The sequence below is a fragment of the Myxocyprinus asiaticus genome, chromosome 29, assembly GCF_019703515.2.
Source record: "Myxocyprinus asiaticus isolate MX2 ecotype Aquarium Trade chromosome 29, UBuf_Myxa_2, whole genome shotgun sequence".
In the NCBI taxonomy this organism is placed as follows: Eukaryota; Metazoa; Chordata; class Actinopteri; order Cypriniformes; family Catostomidae; genus Myxocyprinus; species Myxocyprinus asiaticus.
The window spans coordinates 27,363,043-27,377,933 of NC_059372.1; the positions used below are offsets into that span (position 1 = coordinate 27,363,043).

At 38.3% G+C, this 14,891-nt stretch overlaps 1 protein-coding gene across 1 annotated transcript in view; it reads left to right on the forward strand.

Annotated features, from left to right (window-relative positions):
* Positions 1–14,891, forward strand: part of klhdc8b (kelch domain containing 8B) — a 271,701-nt gene that overhangs the window by 232,983 nt on the left and 23,827 nt on the right. The window contains exon 6 of the mRNA XM_051662973.1: positions 10,876–10,977. Within this exon, the coding sequence (XP_051518933.1) occupies positions 10,876–10,977 (102 nt within the window). The remainder of the gene's footprint in view (positions 1–10,875; positions 10,978–14,891) is intronic.

The window sequence follows — 14,891 nt, forward strand, 5'->3', positions numbered from 1 at the left end:
CTTTTTTGTGCAGAACACAAAAGAAGTTTTAATGACTGTTGCATTGTTTCAATACAATACCAGTGGATAGTGACTCACTTTAAAGCTTAATAAAGGATCCAAATGTTTCATAAAAGTAGTCCATATGATTCAGGCATCATATTCCAAGTATTCTGAAGGCACATGTAAATAAAATAAAAAAGTAATTTTTCAGTGAAAATTTGATTGCACGTTCATGAGTGCATTCACAGTCGCTTGAAAGTTTTTATCGCTAAACAACGCTAAGTTCTCGCGTAAAAAAAATCATGAAAGAAAGTCAGGTTTGGAATGACAAGAGGGTGAGTAAGCAATGACAGAATTCTCATTTTTGTTTGGTGAACGATCCCTTTAATGCAGCACAGAGTTGGCATACATGTATTTACACAGGAATTTGCAGCAAAACTATCAATCCCACATTTCATTTACACAGAATGAGGCACGTTTTTGTGCTAAAAAGAATAATTTAAATACGTACATGTGTGGCGCAACACTAAACCAGTGCAGATTACAAATGGTTAAACTAGATTGTGGGTGGTTGGTGAATAAGATGCAGGTGTTTGAGCTGAATTACTGCACACAATTGTGGCACAACTGTTCAGTGTACTCGTCCAAAAGAGAGAACCTGCCATTACTGTGTACACGTGCTAAATAAGCCATGAGATTTAAGTGTGTCTCTCTCTATGATTTAGAGCCTTGGAGTGTGATAGTGTTATCTATGACCTCTCACACAAATTCTGCTCCATTCGCTTCTCACCACAAACATTAAACACACTGAGTGAGAGAGACAAATACATACACTCCTGTCAGCCTAGAGTCACTGTCAATTTCAACCAATTTGTCTCGCGATTTCAGAAGGGGCAGTGGGAGCTGAAAATCGTAGCTATTTAACGGTTTCTCTTTTCTTCCCTCCCTCTGAATCTTTTCATCTATGTATTTGCCTTTCTTTCTCATTATGAGTGTGCTGCATTCTATTACACTGAGCTTTCCTGCACCTATTGAGATGCTGAATACAATTATCTCTCTCTTCCTAAAAAAACTGTTTTACCGATCATGCTGGGGCTGCTACACTTCCTTGCATGCTATGTCTCGTGTGTGTGTGTGTGTCTGTGTGTCTGTGTGTCTGTGTACATTACGCGAGAGAGAAGGCACAGGCATAGAGAGAGAAAGCTTATTCCGCAATCTTTGAATGTTTCTCTGACTTTGCTTTCCTGCCAGCTTAAAAATCAATGTATTATTAAAATCTGTGTAACATCATAATTTAGATTTGCACCCTCTTTACGTGTGAATTGAGTATGCTTTGCTGGACTGACTTACAGTGGCCAAGGGGTGCATAGCACAACCAAATTAGCAAATCAAATAAAAGCTGAGAAAACAACGAAAATAAGCCACAACACAACAAAATTAAGCCACAATAAAACAAAATTACATAGATACAACACAAAAAAATATATATAAAAAATATATATATTTATAAAAATACAGTGCTTTTTTTGTCCTGAAGTGCTCTGGCTGGCCAATACCTGATTGTGTTTCTACCAGAACTTTTTTTTAAAAAAATGTATCCCCTTTTCTCCCCAATTTGGAATGCCCAATTCTCACTACTCAGTAGGTCCTCGTGGTGGTGTGGTTACTCACCTCAATCCAGGTGGTGTAGGACAAGTCTCAGTTGCCTCCACTTCTGAGACCGTCAATCCGCGCATCTTATCATGTGGCTCGTTGTGCACCGCGTAGACTCCCAGCATGTTACCACGCACCCCATTGAGAGCGAGAACCACTAATCGCGACCACAAGGAGGTTACCCCATGTGACTCTACCCTCCCTAGCAACCGAGCCAAAATGGTTGCTTAAGAGACCTGGCTGGAGTCACTCAGCACACCCAGGATTCGAACTTGCGACTCCAGGGGTGGTAGTCAGCGTCAATACTCGCTGAGTTACCCAGGCCCCTTTTCTACCAGAACTCTTAATGCACATCATTTCATCAACATTCGCTCAAATCTGTACCGGGCAATGATGCGAAAATGACGTCACAGTACCTGCAGCTATTCTTGCATACTGGCAGCTCTTATAAGGTGTCCTGCTCCCACGAAAATATAAATTTCCTGTTCATTTCTCTGTGCTGTCTAAATTTAATTGTGCTTTGGCTTATTTTCGGTATGCTGTGACTTTATTTTGTTGTTTTATGGCTTTATTTTGTTGTGTTTTCAGCTTTTATTTGCTTTGCTAATTTGGTTGTGTTGTGCACCTCTTGGCCACCGTACTTACTATGAGGATTAATGTTTACAATATAAGTTTGTATTGCTTCCATTCTTTAATAACATAAGCCCAGTAGTGGTTTTAACAACCACGCAAACCATGTAATTGCGTGGGGCCCTGAATGTCGGGGGGTCCCCACCCCGGTAGGAAAGCTCCGCAAAAAAATGCTTGAGGGGTGACATGATGTTCTGGGTACATGCGCAAATACGCTGTTGTCGGTGCTCTTAGAGTGGTTCATGTTAGAAGCCGCTGGGGTCGGGACAGGTGAGTTTTTTGAACAGGGTTCGGGTTTGTAATTTATGAAAAAATATATAGGCCATCCTCACAGATACGCGCGAACGGATGAGTTGGGGGCCGTTCACATTGTTTTCCTGTGTAAACGCGCTGGATGAATGTCCATACCTGCTGCACCGCATCTCGCTGTTTCTTCAGTGTCTCACGGAGGACTGGCACATTTTTAGACACTGTGTCAAGTTAATAAGAGCTTCAGGTTTCAAAAATGCATGCCGAGACACCTGTGTTCTGTATCAGTCCTTGAACTGTGTCTAGATTGTTTTGTTTTTTTAGCACAGGTGTCACAAAGATTTAACTTTCTGAACAAGTTCAGGTTGCAAAGAGGGAACTGTTACAATGTTTAACATTATTCCAGATTGTTCTGCAACAAGCAAAGTTTCAGCGCTTGATAAACGGCAATGTTTTTTTCCTTCTGCTCTAGTGTGCTGAGGGGCTGCCGTGCCTTGTATCTTTATTGTTACAATACGAATGTTGCCTACGATGCGTACATAAAATACAGCCTCAGCATCAGAATATAAACTCCAGATGAAAGTAAAGTAAATAAGACAGGAATATATTACTGTTGTATACAACAAATCCTCAAAGTAATAATAATACTGTATCATATTATAATGACAAACTGGACAATAATAAATAATTGTTGGGTTATAATATTAATAAATAACAACTGATTCCAAAATGTTACTGGGTGAAGTAGTAGGTTTTGCACACAAAAAAAAAAAAAAAAAAAAGAAAGAAAAATTTGGTTTTGTAAAAATATATGTAGGTAAATATTGTTTTTTTTTTATCACTGTATTGTTGAAAACTGGAAAACATGCATTAATTATCTTTAACAAGATTTTTATTTCATTAAACATTTTGAATGTACTTGGCTACAATGGTTGATAGGATGAATTTAAAATTATGATTTAAAATACATTTTATGTAATTTTTAAGCAAAGATTTTCAAAATTGGGCCCCGGATTGGTTGGATGCTTGGGGCCTCAGAAACCCACCCCTGCATAAGCCTCTTTGCAAAGTCTTTATTACATTGTAACAGGCTCACAAAACAATTTGGTCTTAAATTTGCTAATCAATCAGTTAAAACCAGATTGAAATAATCAGGGATCTGTTAAACTGACTTCTTAATGTTGGAATACTTTGGAAGGATTTGCACACTAAAAATTGTTAATCTGCAACTGTTACCTCAAAGATCTATTTCTACATAAAAATGACTTTTAATGGTGTGACCTAATTTGTGTTACATTTAGTCAGATTAAACAATTTGTATTTAAATATAAAATAGTTGATTTAGGGAGTATTAACAATTGGTAATTTCATGTGTTTTTAATGATCAGATTGCTTTTACGATCATGAAAAGACTAAGTGTAAATGCACTCTAAGACGGATACGAGAGGGATATAAATCCGATTACACAAACCATCTCTGGATGTGGTTTGAGACGCATTCCATTTGAAACTCTGTCAAGTGTAAATGCATCTGGCTGTTCAAGCTACATATGTAAAATTTACAGTGCATCCGGAAAGTATTCACAGCGCTTCACTTTTTCCACATTTTGTTAAGTTACAACCTTATTCCAAAATGGATTAAATTCATTATTTTCCTCAAAATTCTACAAACAATACCCCATAATGACAACGTGAAAGAAGTTTGTTTGAAATCTTTACAAATTTATTTTAAATAAAAAATGAAAAAAAATAAAAATAAAAAAAAATGAAAATCACATGTACATAAGTATTCACAGCCTTTGCTCAATACTTTGTTGAAGCACCTTTGGCACCAATTACAGCCTCAAGTCTTTTTGAGTATGATGCTACAAGCTTGGCACACCTATTTTTGGGCAATTTCTCCCATTCTTCTTTGCAGGACCTCTCAAGCTCCATCAGGTTGGATGGGGAGCGTTGGTGCACAGCCATTTTCAGATCTCTCCAGAGATGTTCAATCGGGTTCAAGTCTGGGCTCTGGCTGGGCCACTCAGTGACATTCACAGAGTTGTCCCGTAGCCACTCCTTTGTTATCTTGGCTGTGTGCTTAGGGTCGTTGTGCTGTTGGAAGATGAAGAGCAGGTTTTCATCAAGGATGTCTCTGTACATTGCTGCATTCATCTTTCCCTCGATCCTGACTAGTCTCCTAGTTCCTGCCGCTGAAAAACATCCCCACAGCATGATGCTGCCACCACCATGCTTCACTGTAGGGATGGTATTGGCCAGGTGATGAGCGGTGCCTGGTTTCCTCCAGACATGACACTTGCCATTCAGGCCAAAGAGTTCAATCTTTGTTTCATCAGACCAGAGAATTTTGTTTCTCATGGTCTGAGAATCCTCCAGGCGGGCTGTCATGTGCCTTTTACTGAGGAATGGCTTCCGTCTGGCCACTCTACCATACAGGCCTGATTGGTGGAGTGCTGCAGAGATGGTTGTTCTTCTGGAAGGTTCTCCTCTCTCCACAGAGAAATGCTGGAGCTCTGTCAGAGTGACCATCGGGTTCTTGGTCACCTCCCTGACTAAGGCCCTTCTCCCCCGATCACTCAGTTTGGCCGGGCAGCCAGCTCTAGGAAGAGTCCTGGTGGTTCCAAACTTCTTCCATTTACGGATGATGGAGGCCACTGTGCTCATTGAGACTTTCAATGCTGCAGAAATTTTTCTGTACCCTTCCCCAGATCTGTGCCTCAATACAATCCTGTCTCGGAGGTCTACAGACAATTCCTTGGACTTCATGGCTTGGTTTGTGCTCTGACATGCACTGTTAACTGTGGGACCTTATATAGACAGGTGTGTGCCTTTCCAAATCATGTCCAATCAACTGAATTTATCACAGGTGGACTCCAATCAAGTTGTAGAAACATCTCAAGGATGATCAGTGGAAACAGGATGCACCTGAGCTCAATTTTGAGTGTCATGGCAAAGGCTGTGAATACTTATGTACATGTGATTTTTTTCGTTTTTTATTTTTAATAAATTTGCAAAGATTTCAAACAAACTTCTTTCATGTTGTCATTATGAGGTATTGTTTGTAGAATTTTGAGGAGCATAATGAATTTAATCCACTTTGGAATAAGGCTGTAACATAACAAAATGTGGAAAAAGTGAAACGCTGTGATTACTTTCCGGATGCACTGTACTTCGCCCAAACAGTGCTACGTAAGCATGGGGAAAATGTGAAATATTACAGATGCTACCGATTATTTGTATAGGGCTCACGTTGCACAATAAAAAATAAAATTTCTCATAATATGACCCCTTTAAAGTGTTAAATCCTCAGAGACAAAGTCAAACAGGGTTAAAGACTGTGACTGTGCTGGAAGATATTCCTTTCTCAGACAGACCTCAGATCAGCTCCTCAGATTGTGCCTGCAGTCAGGGGCCTTGTGTTGGTTTACTGCTGAGTATTCCTCATCCTCGTGATGAGCAAATCACCTGATTCCTTGAAGAAGAGCGCTATTAGCTCAGGGGAAGGACAGGTAAGTGTGGGCGGCTGAGGACACAGTGGCCTATAGAGTGTTTTCAACAGAGCGTATTTGAGAAGCTGTCACTCCTTTATGTGAGGGCAATGGGAGGGAGAAAAGACTGGATGAAATGAAAGACGGTGAAGAGCCTAAAGAACACAATAGCTGAAAGACTTGGCAGGTGGCTTGAAGGTTACCTGGAAGAAAGGAAATTTAGAGAATGGTTTTGAAGTGCACAAAAAATCTAAACAGCAGGGAAGGAGACGGAGAGAGTGAGTGAAGAAGACATTTATTGTAACGTCTAAGAAAAGTGATGGCATAAATTTGCTCACAGGCAGATGTTGTCATGAGCAGAGACAGCTTTGCTGAGTGGTCATGGCAGGTTAGGGCAGCAAAAATAAAGAGCAAGAGAGAGATTGTATTTAGACTAGGGATGGGCAATGATGATTGGCTAGTTGTCCAACAACCGAGGTCTACAAGTTTATCTAGATTTTTTTTTTCCATTTCAAACAACAAAGGAATATTTTGATAGTGCCACAGTGTTTACACTTTTTTGGGAAATCAACATATGAAGTGCTTACTTAAAGTTGTTAGGCTGGAATAGGTGAAATTATTTTAATATACAAAAAAAACATTCTTTACCTTTAAGACAGATTAGTCCAGTGCGTCCAACCCTATTATCGAAGGCACACCTCACTCGAAGAATAAATTTTTGCTCCTTTTTGAATTTAGTTGCTTAAAATTAGCTAATGTAACACAATTATTGCATTTTTTGTCACAATTTCATTTTATTGTGTGCAATCAACTTAAATTTGAAGTTCTTTTAATACATTTCCGTTGGAACAACGTAAATCATTTTAATTGGCCATAACTAGATGTACATGTGATGTCAGGTTTCCAGCATGCACTGCGACATGTGCAAAAACTGTGAATTTGGCTGCATCGGAAAACGTAGGCATCTGACTTGATGCCTTGCTGCCTTATCAGTTAATGGCTTAACCGACAGCGTTTTTGAATGAATGAAACTCTTAAAGGATTAGTTCACCCAAAAATGAAAATTCAGTCATTGTTTACTCACCCCTGTGTTGTTATAACCCTATATGGCTTTCTTTCTTTTACTTAAAACAAAGGGAGAAATTGTGAAAAAAATTTGTGCTCAGTGATGTCATACAATGGCAGTTTATGGTGATCACCTCTTCATGCTTCAAAAGAATGCAAAAGTATAATTCAGAAGTCTAGTGAATTATTCCATGAGACTCATGATTGTTATGAAAGCATATGATAAGGTTTGGTGAGAAATAATCAGAAATGAATGTATTATTTAGTGAAAATGTTCACTGACCGTTGATCTCCTGTGTGCGTTCATGATAGGGCACGTGAGCATCAGTTTACGCAGTGCCCTCGTGTCACTGGGGCGTTCAGGCAAAAACTTGTTAAGAACACAATACAGCTGCACACAAAACAGAGAACAGAATTTACTAAACATGTCTGAAGAGTTTGTTGTCGAAGGATTGATGCATTTTTAGGCCCAGCCTTATTTTTTTAACATAGTACTCAGAAATCAAACAGAAACATAGAGGAGGCTACCTGACAGCAAACGACACGCAATAAAAGGTACATTTTCTATGGTAATCAGAGTTTTTGTTCTAACCAGCAGTGACGAGCGACGGTATATTCTATCGATCGTGTGTTTTCTATTTTCTGCATTCAGTAACTCGGTCCACTGTGATCTGACAACGGTCCAAAAACTCGGAAAAAAAAATACAAATACAGCTGGGCATAGAAATGCAGCAATTCTTTGACTACAAACTCTTCAGACATGTTTAGTAAGTTCTGTTCTCTGTTTTGTAGCTGTGTTATGTTCTGTTGTCACTATCGCTGTGGAGGACCTGTTTTTAGATAAACAAAATGAGTTTTCACTTGAAAGCCCCAATGTTGCGAGAGGGCATCGTGAACTGTTGCTCTCGTGCCCTATAATGAACGCGCACAGGAGATCAAAGGTCAGTGAACATTTTCAGGTTGTTTCTCACCATACCTTAACATAGGCTTTCATAACAATCATGAGTCTCATGGAATAATTTATTCAACTTCTGAATTATACTTTTGTGTCCTTTTGAAGCTTGAAGAGGTGGTCAACATAAAATGCCATTGCATGACATCACTGAGCAAAATGTTTTCACAATTTCTCCCTTTGTGTTAAGAAAAAGAAAGTCATATAGGGTTATAACAACACAGGTGTGAGTAAACAATGACTGAATTTTCATTTTTGGGTGAACAATCCTTTGAAGGAAACTGGTCTCAGAACAATTTGAAAACCCCCTTTATTTGTATCCTCTGTATAAAGCCTCCGAAGCATTTTCCAGTTTTCGGACGCAGTGTTAATGTCTTAATATTTGCTTTTTATTGCAGTATTTGCACTGGTGGTGTTTGTTGTCCCTTGGGTTTTGTATCATGTGAGTGAATATATTTCCAAAAATATGATTGTTGAGTGTCAACGTCATTGTGGTTTGTGTTGGATTTTAATGCTGCGTTTCACTCAAAGTCGGATGTGGGAAATTCCAACTTGGTATCTCCGATCTCAATAAAGGCTTTCCATTGACCGATGCTCAGAAGATGATGTATATGCAAACAAAATTGCTATTTTCACGTTAGTTTAGCAGTTGTTCGATCATCACCAGAGATGTCTCCTAGAAACCAAACTGATCAACAGTGCTGCAATACTAGCATTTGTTGTACAGGTGTACGATTATCAAGAGACAGTTTAATTTACCATATTTTACATTTACATTTATGCATTTGGCAGATGCTTTTATCAAAAGCAACTTACAATGCACTTATTACAGGGACAGTCCCCCCAAAGCAACCTGAAGTTAGGTGCCTTGCTCAAGGACACAATGTTGGTGGCTGCCAACATTGTTTAAACACCTGTCTCTACAAAAGTTTGCTAAACAGGTATTTTATGATGTAATGTAGGAACCTTGACTCATTGAATGATATTATATAATAAAAATGAATGTTTATCATAAACTTTGTACATATCCCTGTATGCCGCCATGTTTGTGTGATGTCACGCACCTGCATCTCGGCAAAATCGGAGTTGAAGATTTCCGCACAAGTTTCCAAGTTGGAAGTCTGACTTCAAGGGGCATTCCACTGCATGTTTCCTGATAGGAAGTTGTAAATTCCAACTTTGCGAGTTGAATGGAACCTAGTCTCGACTACGGCAAAAGTCTGGGGATTTTCGCAGCTTACAAAGGCAAAGAACCACCCACTTAGGCAGGAAAAGTCATCTAACTGACATGTAAAGCGACCAATCACAGTCGGGTTTGTCATTACGTGATATTTAGGGGCGGGGTTATCAGAGACATCTCGTACCATAATAAAAGATTGCCATTATAATTTATATAATTGCGTGCGAGTGTCTGCCAACGATTTCATAGAAAACACACAGGAAATAGCAGAAAATGTACAGCACAGTGTAAGTACAGCACAGAAAACCTCATCACAGAGTATTTCACAGATATAACTAAGTAAACAAAGCAGAATATGCAGCTCTGCTCATGGATATCCACTTTACTTTCTGCTACGTGCCTCAAACCAAACGCTGAATATCTTTAAAATAGTTGATGTCACTAAACTAGCGAACTTGGGCAAATTTTGTGATTTATTTAGTCCTCAAAAGTGCTTATTGTATCAACATGGAACCTTTTGAACTCATTGCTTCCACCCAGACCAGCGCAAACTAGGCTCTCGGAAATCATGTAGAAGTCAGCCAATCAGATTGGACTGGTTGGACTGAGAAAGCATTTCCAATTTTGTGTGCTATAAGCATCAGACGGTTAGTACAAAGACTGTGGGCACGCCGTCTGAGGGTGAGACTAAATGGAACCCACCATAAGGTCCCCGCATGCCTAGTTGGAAAGCTTGATTTAAATCATCAGCAAGATGTCGTCCTCTATTGTTGAGAATACAAGCTCACAGCTTGTTACACTTACAACAACAAATGTTTTACAAAAAAAAAAAAAATGGAAGTGGTATAAATTAAGTTGCCTTAACATAATTAAAATGATGACTGACATATTTTTATCCAGTAGATGTGACAAAATGTATTTAAGTTTGTACAATAAGACTTCATTTTTAATGAAAAAATGTAATGTTTTTCTTTTTTTATTTGCAAGAGTACACATTTTGAATGTCTCATTGATCTAACACATCAATTTCAGAGTTCTCTACTAATGACCTGATAAGTTAAATTAGGTGTGTTAGTTAAGACAGTGTTAGTTAGACATGGAAAACTTGTACCTTTGGTGTGCCTTTAGGAATTGGGTTAGGAAACTTGACTTGTCAACTAGTCATTCAGGCAGCCCATCAACTAGTCTGTTTTGAAAATAGGTGTTTTTGCATATCCCTAGTTTGGACTGCGTGTTTATCGGTCAGGTCTCAGAGACTGGCAAAGCAGAATCTTAGAGCACTCAATGCAGCCTTTTCTGAGCTGTTTGTACATTACTAAAATTGTTTATCTGTCCATCTGTATTGCTCAGAGCAGATCAACTGTGTGTGTGTGAGGCTGAGCTCTCTCTGACTCCTTTCGGTAGATGCTTGTTTTGTTTTATTGCAGTCATTATGGTATATTATGGTATCCATGTCAGTTTTAGCCAGTCCCCACATGCTGCCAAATGAAGATAAATGACCATGAGCAACACACGCCCCATTTGGTAAAACTACATAGAGTGATTTACATTATCAGATTTAAGAGAAAAGTAGCATGTTTTTCTGTTGACCCTTATGCCTACATAGTTGATCATATGATCTTGACTTATTTTCTGACCTTTGACCTCTCATGTGTGTTTGTAACCTTTGTATAGGTGTATGGCTGAAGGCCACACGGAGCTGTCGCATGCGAGAAAAGCGAGCAGATTTCATAGCTGGCTGTCTTGGTGGAAGGGTCATCGCTGCAGGGGGACTTGGTAAGTAACTACCGACAAGACAATGTTGAATAGATTATGCAAATGTTGTAGGTTCAACTGAGCTTAGAAAAGCAGGAAAAATGCAGTGCAAGGATTGTCATTTTTCATAACAACCTGCGGCAAAAACTATATAAAGCAAGTAGATTCATTATGTCAGCTCTTTATGTGCAGCATGAGTAAGTGTTGTGCGTTAATGTCACCTAGCAACAAGAATCTACCTCATTGGACACAATAACTACAAACCACTTCTGAAAAACTTTGTGAACTCTGTGACCCTACTTTAAGAAGCAATAGGCTTAATTGTTATTGATTTTTTCCCCTGCTATATTGCAGAGGAGGTACAGTACATGAGCATATCCTAAACATGTCCCTTATGCATTTGTTTCATTCCTAAGCAGAATTAAAATTTAATAGGAAAGCTGTAGAATTACAGTTAAAGGGATAGTTCACCCAAAAATGAAAATTCTGTCCTAATTTACTCACCCTCATGTTTTTCCAAACCTGTATGACTTTCTTTCTTACATGGAACACAAAAAGAGATGTTAGGCAGAACGTTAGCCTCAGTCACCATTCACTTTTAATTTTTTTCTATACAATGAATGTGAATGGTGACTGAGGTTTATAGACTTCCTAACAACTCTTTTCATGCTCCACAAAAAAATTAAATAAACTCATATATAGGTTTGGAATTGAGGTACATAATGACAGAATTTTCATTTTTGCCCTTTAAATTGTGGTCTGTTTTTCCCCAAAGCTCTCATATGACTTCAGAAGACTTGAAATATTGACGTGTGGACCACTTTTATATTTTGCATCCTTTTCTGAAGCTTGAAAGCCTTAGTCCCCAGTCACTGTAATTGTATAGAAAAGAGCAACCAGTGCATTCTTCAGAATTTTCTATTTGTGTTCCGTGGAAAAAAGAAAGTCATACAGGTTTAGAACAACATGAGGTTGAGTAAGTAAAAGTAAATAATTTTCAGTTTTGGGTGAATTATTCCTTTAACTTCATTGTAAACTACCTGTGGTATTACCCAACAACAGTTACCCAAGAATGGCATACAGTGTGAACTAAATGATTTGTTCGTATGGGTGTTTACACTCCAGTGAAGACACGATTGGTAAAGGCTCTGAATATCTGGCTCAAACACTGCCTTACTAGAGAGAGAGAGAGAGAGAGAAAGAGAGATTCCTTCAATAAATGTCAGCTCAAAGAGTGGGCGAAAAATGTCTTCCTCTTCCCAAAAAATAATATTTAGGGCAAAGCGTTGCAGATTATACATGGCACATTTTCATTTAATCTTTTCCCTAGAAATGTCTAGAAATAGAAATCATTTCATGCATCATATGAGCCAATGGAGGATTGTGATGTGTGTGTTCTTGGGCTGAGCTTCTCTTTATAATTCATAGAGTATGAGAACTGAGGGCAGGTTGCTCTCAGTGTGTCACATTTAAGCCCTTCACCTGCTCTCTCTATCCTCTCTTAGTTGTTGTTACTTCTTTTTACACTGTCTCCCCCTCTCGTCTTGTATACTTGCTCGTTCAAGTGTGTCTCTTCCTTCCCCTGTTTTTAGAGTCTCTGCTGTTGCTGTTCACTTTCCTGCATCTTTTTATCTGTTGCAGAACTACCATTTATTGCTCTGCTCCAAAACCTAGTGAGCTAGCTGCTTATGGAGGCATTCTAAAGGGATAGCTCCCCCAAAAATAAAATTAAAATATGTAATCATTTACTCACTCTCATGTTGTTCCAAACCCATATGACATTCTTCTGTGAAACACAAGAGATTTTAGGCAGAATGACAGCCTCAGTCATCATTCATGTTTATTGAATGGGAGAAGAAATGCATTGTAAGTAAATGGTGACTGAGGTTGTCATTCTGCCTAAAATCTCTTTTGCGTTCCACAGAAGAAAATAATTTGGGTTTGAAACAAACTTCAGGGTGAGTAAATGATGCGGATTTCTGGGTAAGCTATCCCTTTAAGGCTGTCGTGTTACAATTGCTTGGTACGAAATGAAGTTAGATTATACCCCGCTTGTAGAATTAAACCAGTTCACTTGCAGGGTTGGGAGGGTTACTTTAAAAATGTATTCCACTACAGATTACAGAATATATGCTGTAAAATTTAATGTGTAACATATTCCATTAGATTACTTAAAATCAGTAATGTAATCTAAATACTTTTGATTATTACTTCAGCTCTGGCAGGTTTTTTTTTCACTTGTTTTGACTATAAACAAGTTAATAACAAGTGGAAAAAAATGCCAGTACAGAAAGACAAAATAAACTTATGTTAAAAATAAGAGCTATCAGATTAATTGAAAAAGTTTAATACATAAATTTTTTATAATCGCAATTAATACATTTACCGTTAATACAGCATAAACCAACAAAAACACTTGTTTTAAGGGCGGAACCTTTGCAGTGTGTCTGCAGTGAGTCATTACAATGATGCACACTTCACAACACACACAGCAGTGATTCAGTGTCACTGTTAAAATTATGGAGAAAGGAGCTCTTAACGCTATTTGTACAAAACAAGCCTAGATGGGACTTGTGACAGAAATTAAGTATTTTTCAGCCTAAGTGATGTGCATTTTAATTACCACAGAAGTACGTCAAGTCTTAGCTATCACCAAAATGTAGAATGAAATGTTTTTGTCTGCAATCGCTTTTCATGTGGAGTTCAAAGCGACGCTTGACGCTGACATTGACGCCCTGACACAAATCATGAACGCAGCTTCACAATTGTTGTAGCAAAGCAAATAGCCACAGTCTACCGGCATTAATATTGTGGAGGATGAGAGTTTAAGAGATTTAATGTCCATTGCAATGAAAATGCATTACTTGAATTGGTGCTATTTTAGTGCATTTCTATCTTTATACTGTGCAAGGCTTTGTTTGGAAAATGTTAAAAAAGCATTATATCATTACATATTGTTTTGTTTTCTTTCCTAAGATGGAAATAAATGCATTTCGAGAGGAAAATAAGTACATATATATATATATATATATATATATATATATATATATATATACAGTATATACTGTATATAAGTGCCAAATCTTAGCACTTTAAAAATCTGGGATTAATTGCGATTGACTACAAAAAATTATGTGATTAATCACGATTAAAAAAATGTAATCGACAGACAGCACTATTAAAAATGGCTTATCTGCTAAAAGCCTAAATACAGTATAAGTAAATGTATCTTGTTTTAAGGATTTTTTTATATTTTTACAGGAAAACAATGCAAAGATTCTCATTAAGAATAAGATTTTTGCATTTTGATTTTTGTCTTACTAGAGAAAAAAACAATATGATCTAACTTGGATTTTCTTTATCATAATAAAAATATAATCATGCATGCAGGTGCATGTATTATTATTGTATATGATAGACAAACACTTTTGGACATTGGTTCTGCAATTGCACACCGAAAACCGGACTTCAAATTCCTCAATGCCGACCAGCCGTTTACAAACACGCCAGCGGAGCCCTTTGTCTGGGCTGCCCGGCTGCGGAAACACAGAAGGAAAAGGGGAAATATAGCCGGCGTTCTCATCAGAGTAAGACATCGTGCAAATCAACCCCTGCTACCCAGTATTCTACTGGCAAATGTTCAATCTCTGGACAACAAGCTCTGCGAGTTGAGAGCGCGGATCTTTTTCCAATGATAGACGAGGGACTGCTGCATTATCTGCCTTACAGAAACATGGATGTCTGCGGAGATTTCAGACTCAGCCATCGAACCCGCGGGGTCCTCCGTGCACCAAGCTGGCAGAGCGAAAGACCTCTCAGGTAAAAGCAGAGGTGGTGGTGTATGTTTTATGATCAACATATCCTGGTGTGATCAGAGGAACGTACATTCTATCAAGTCTTTCTGCTCTCCTGATCTGGAATTTCTCATGCTTCTG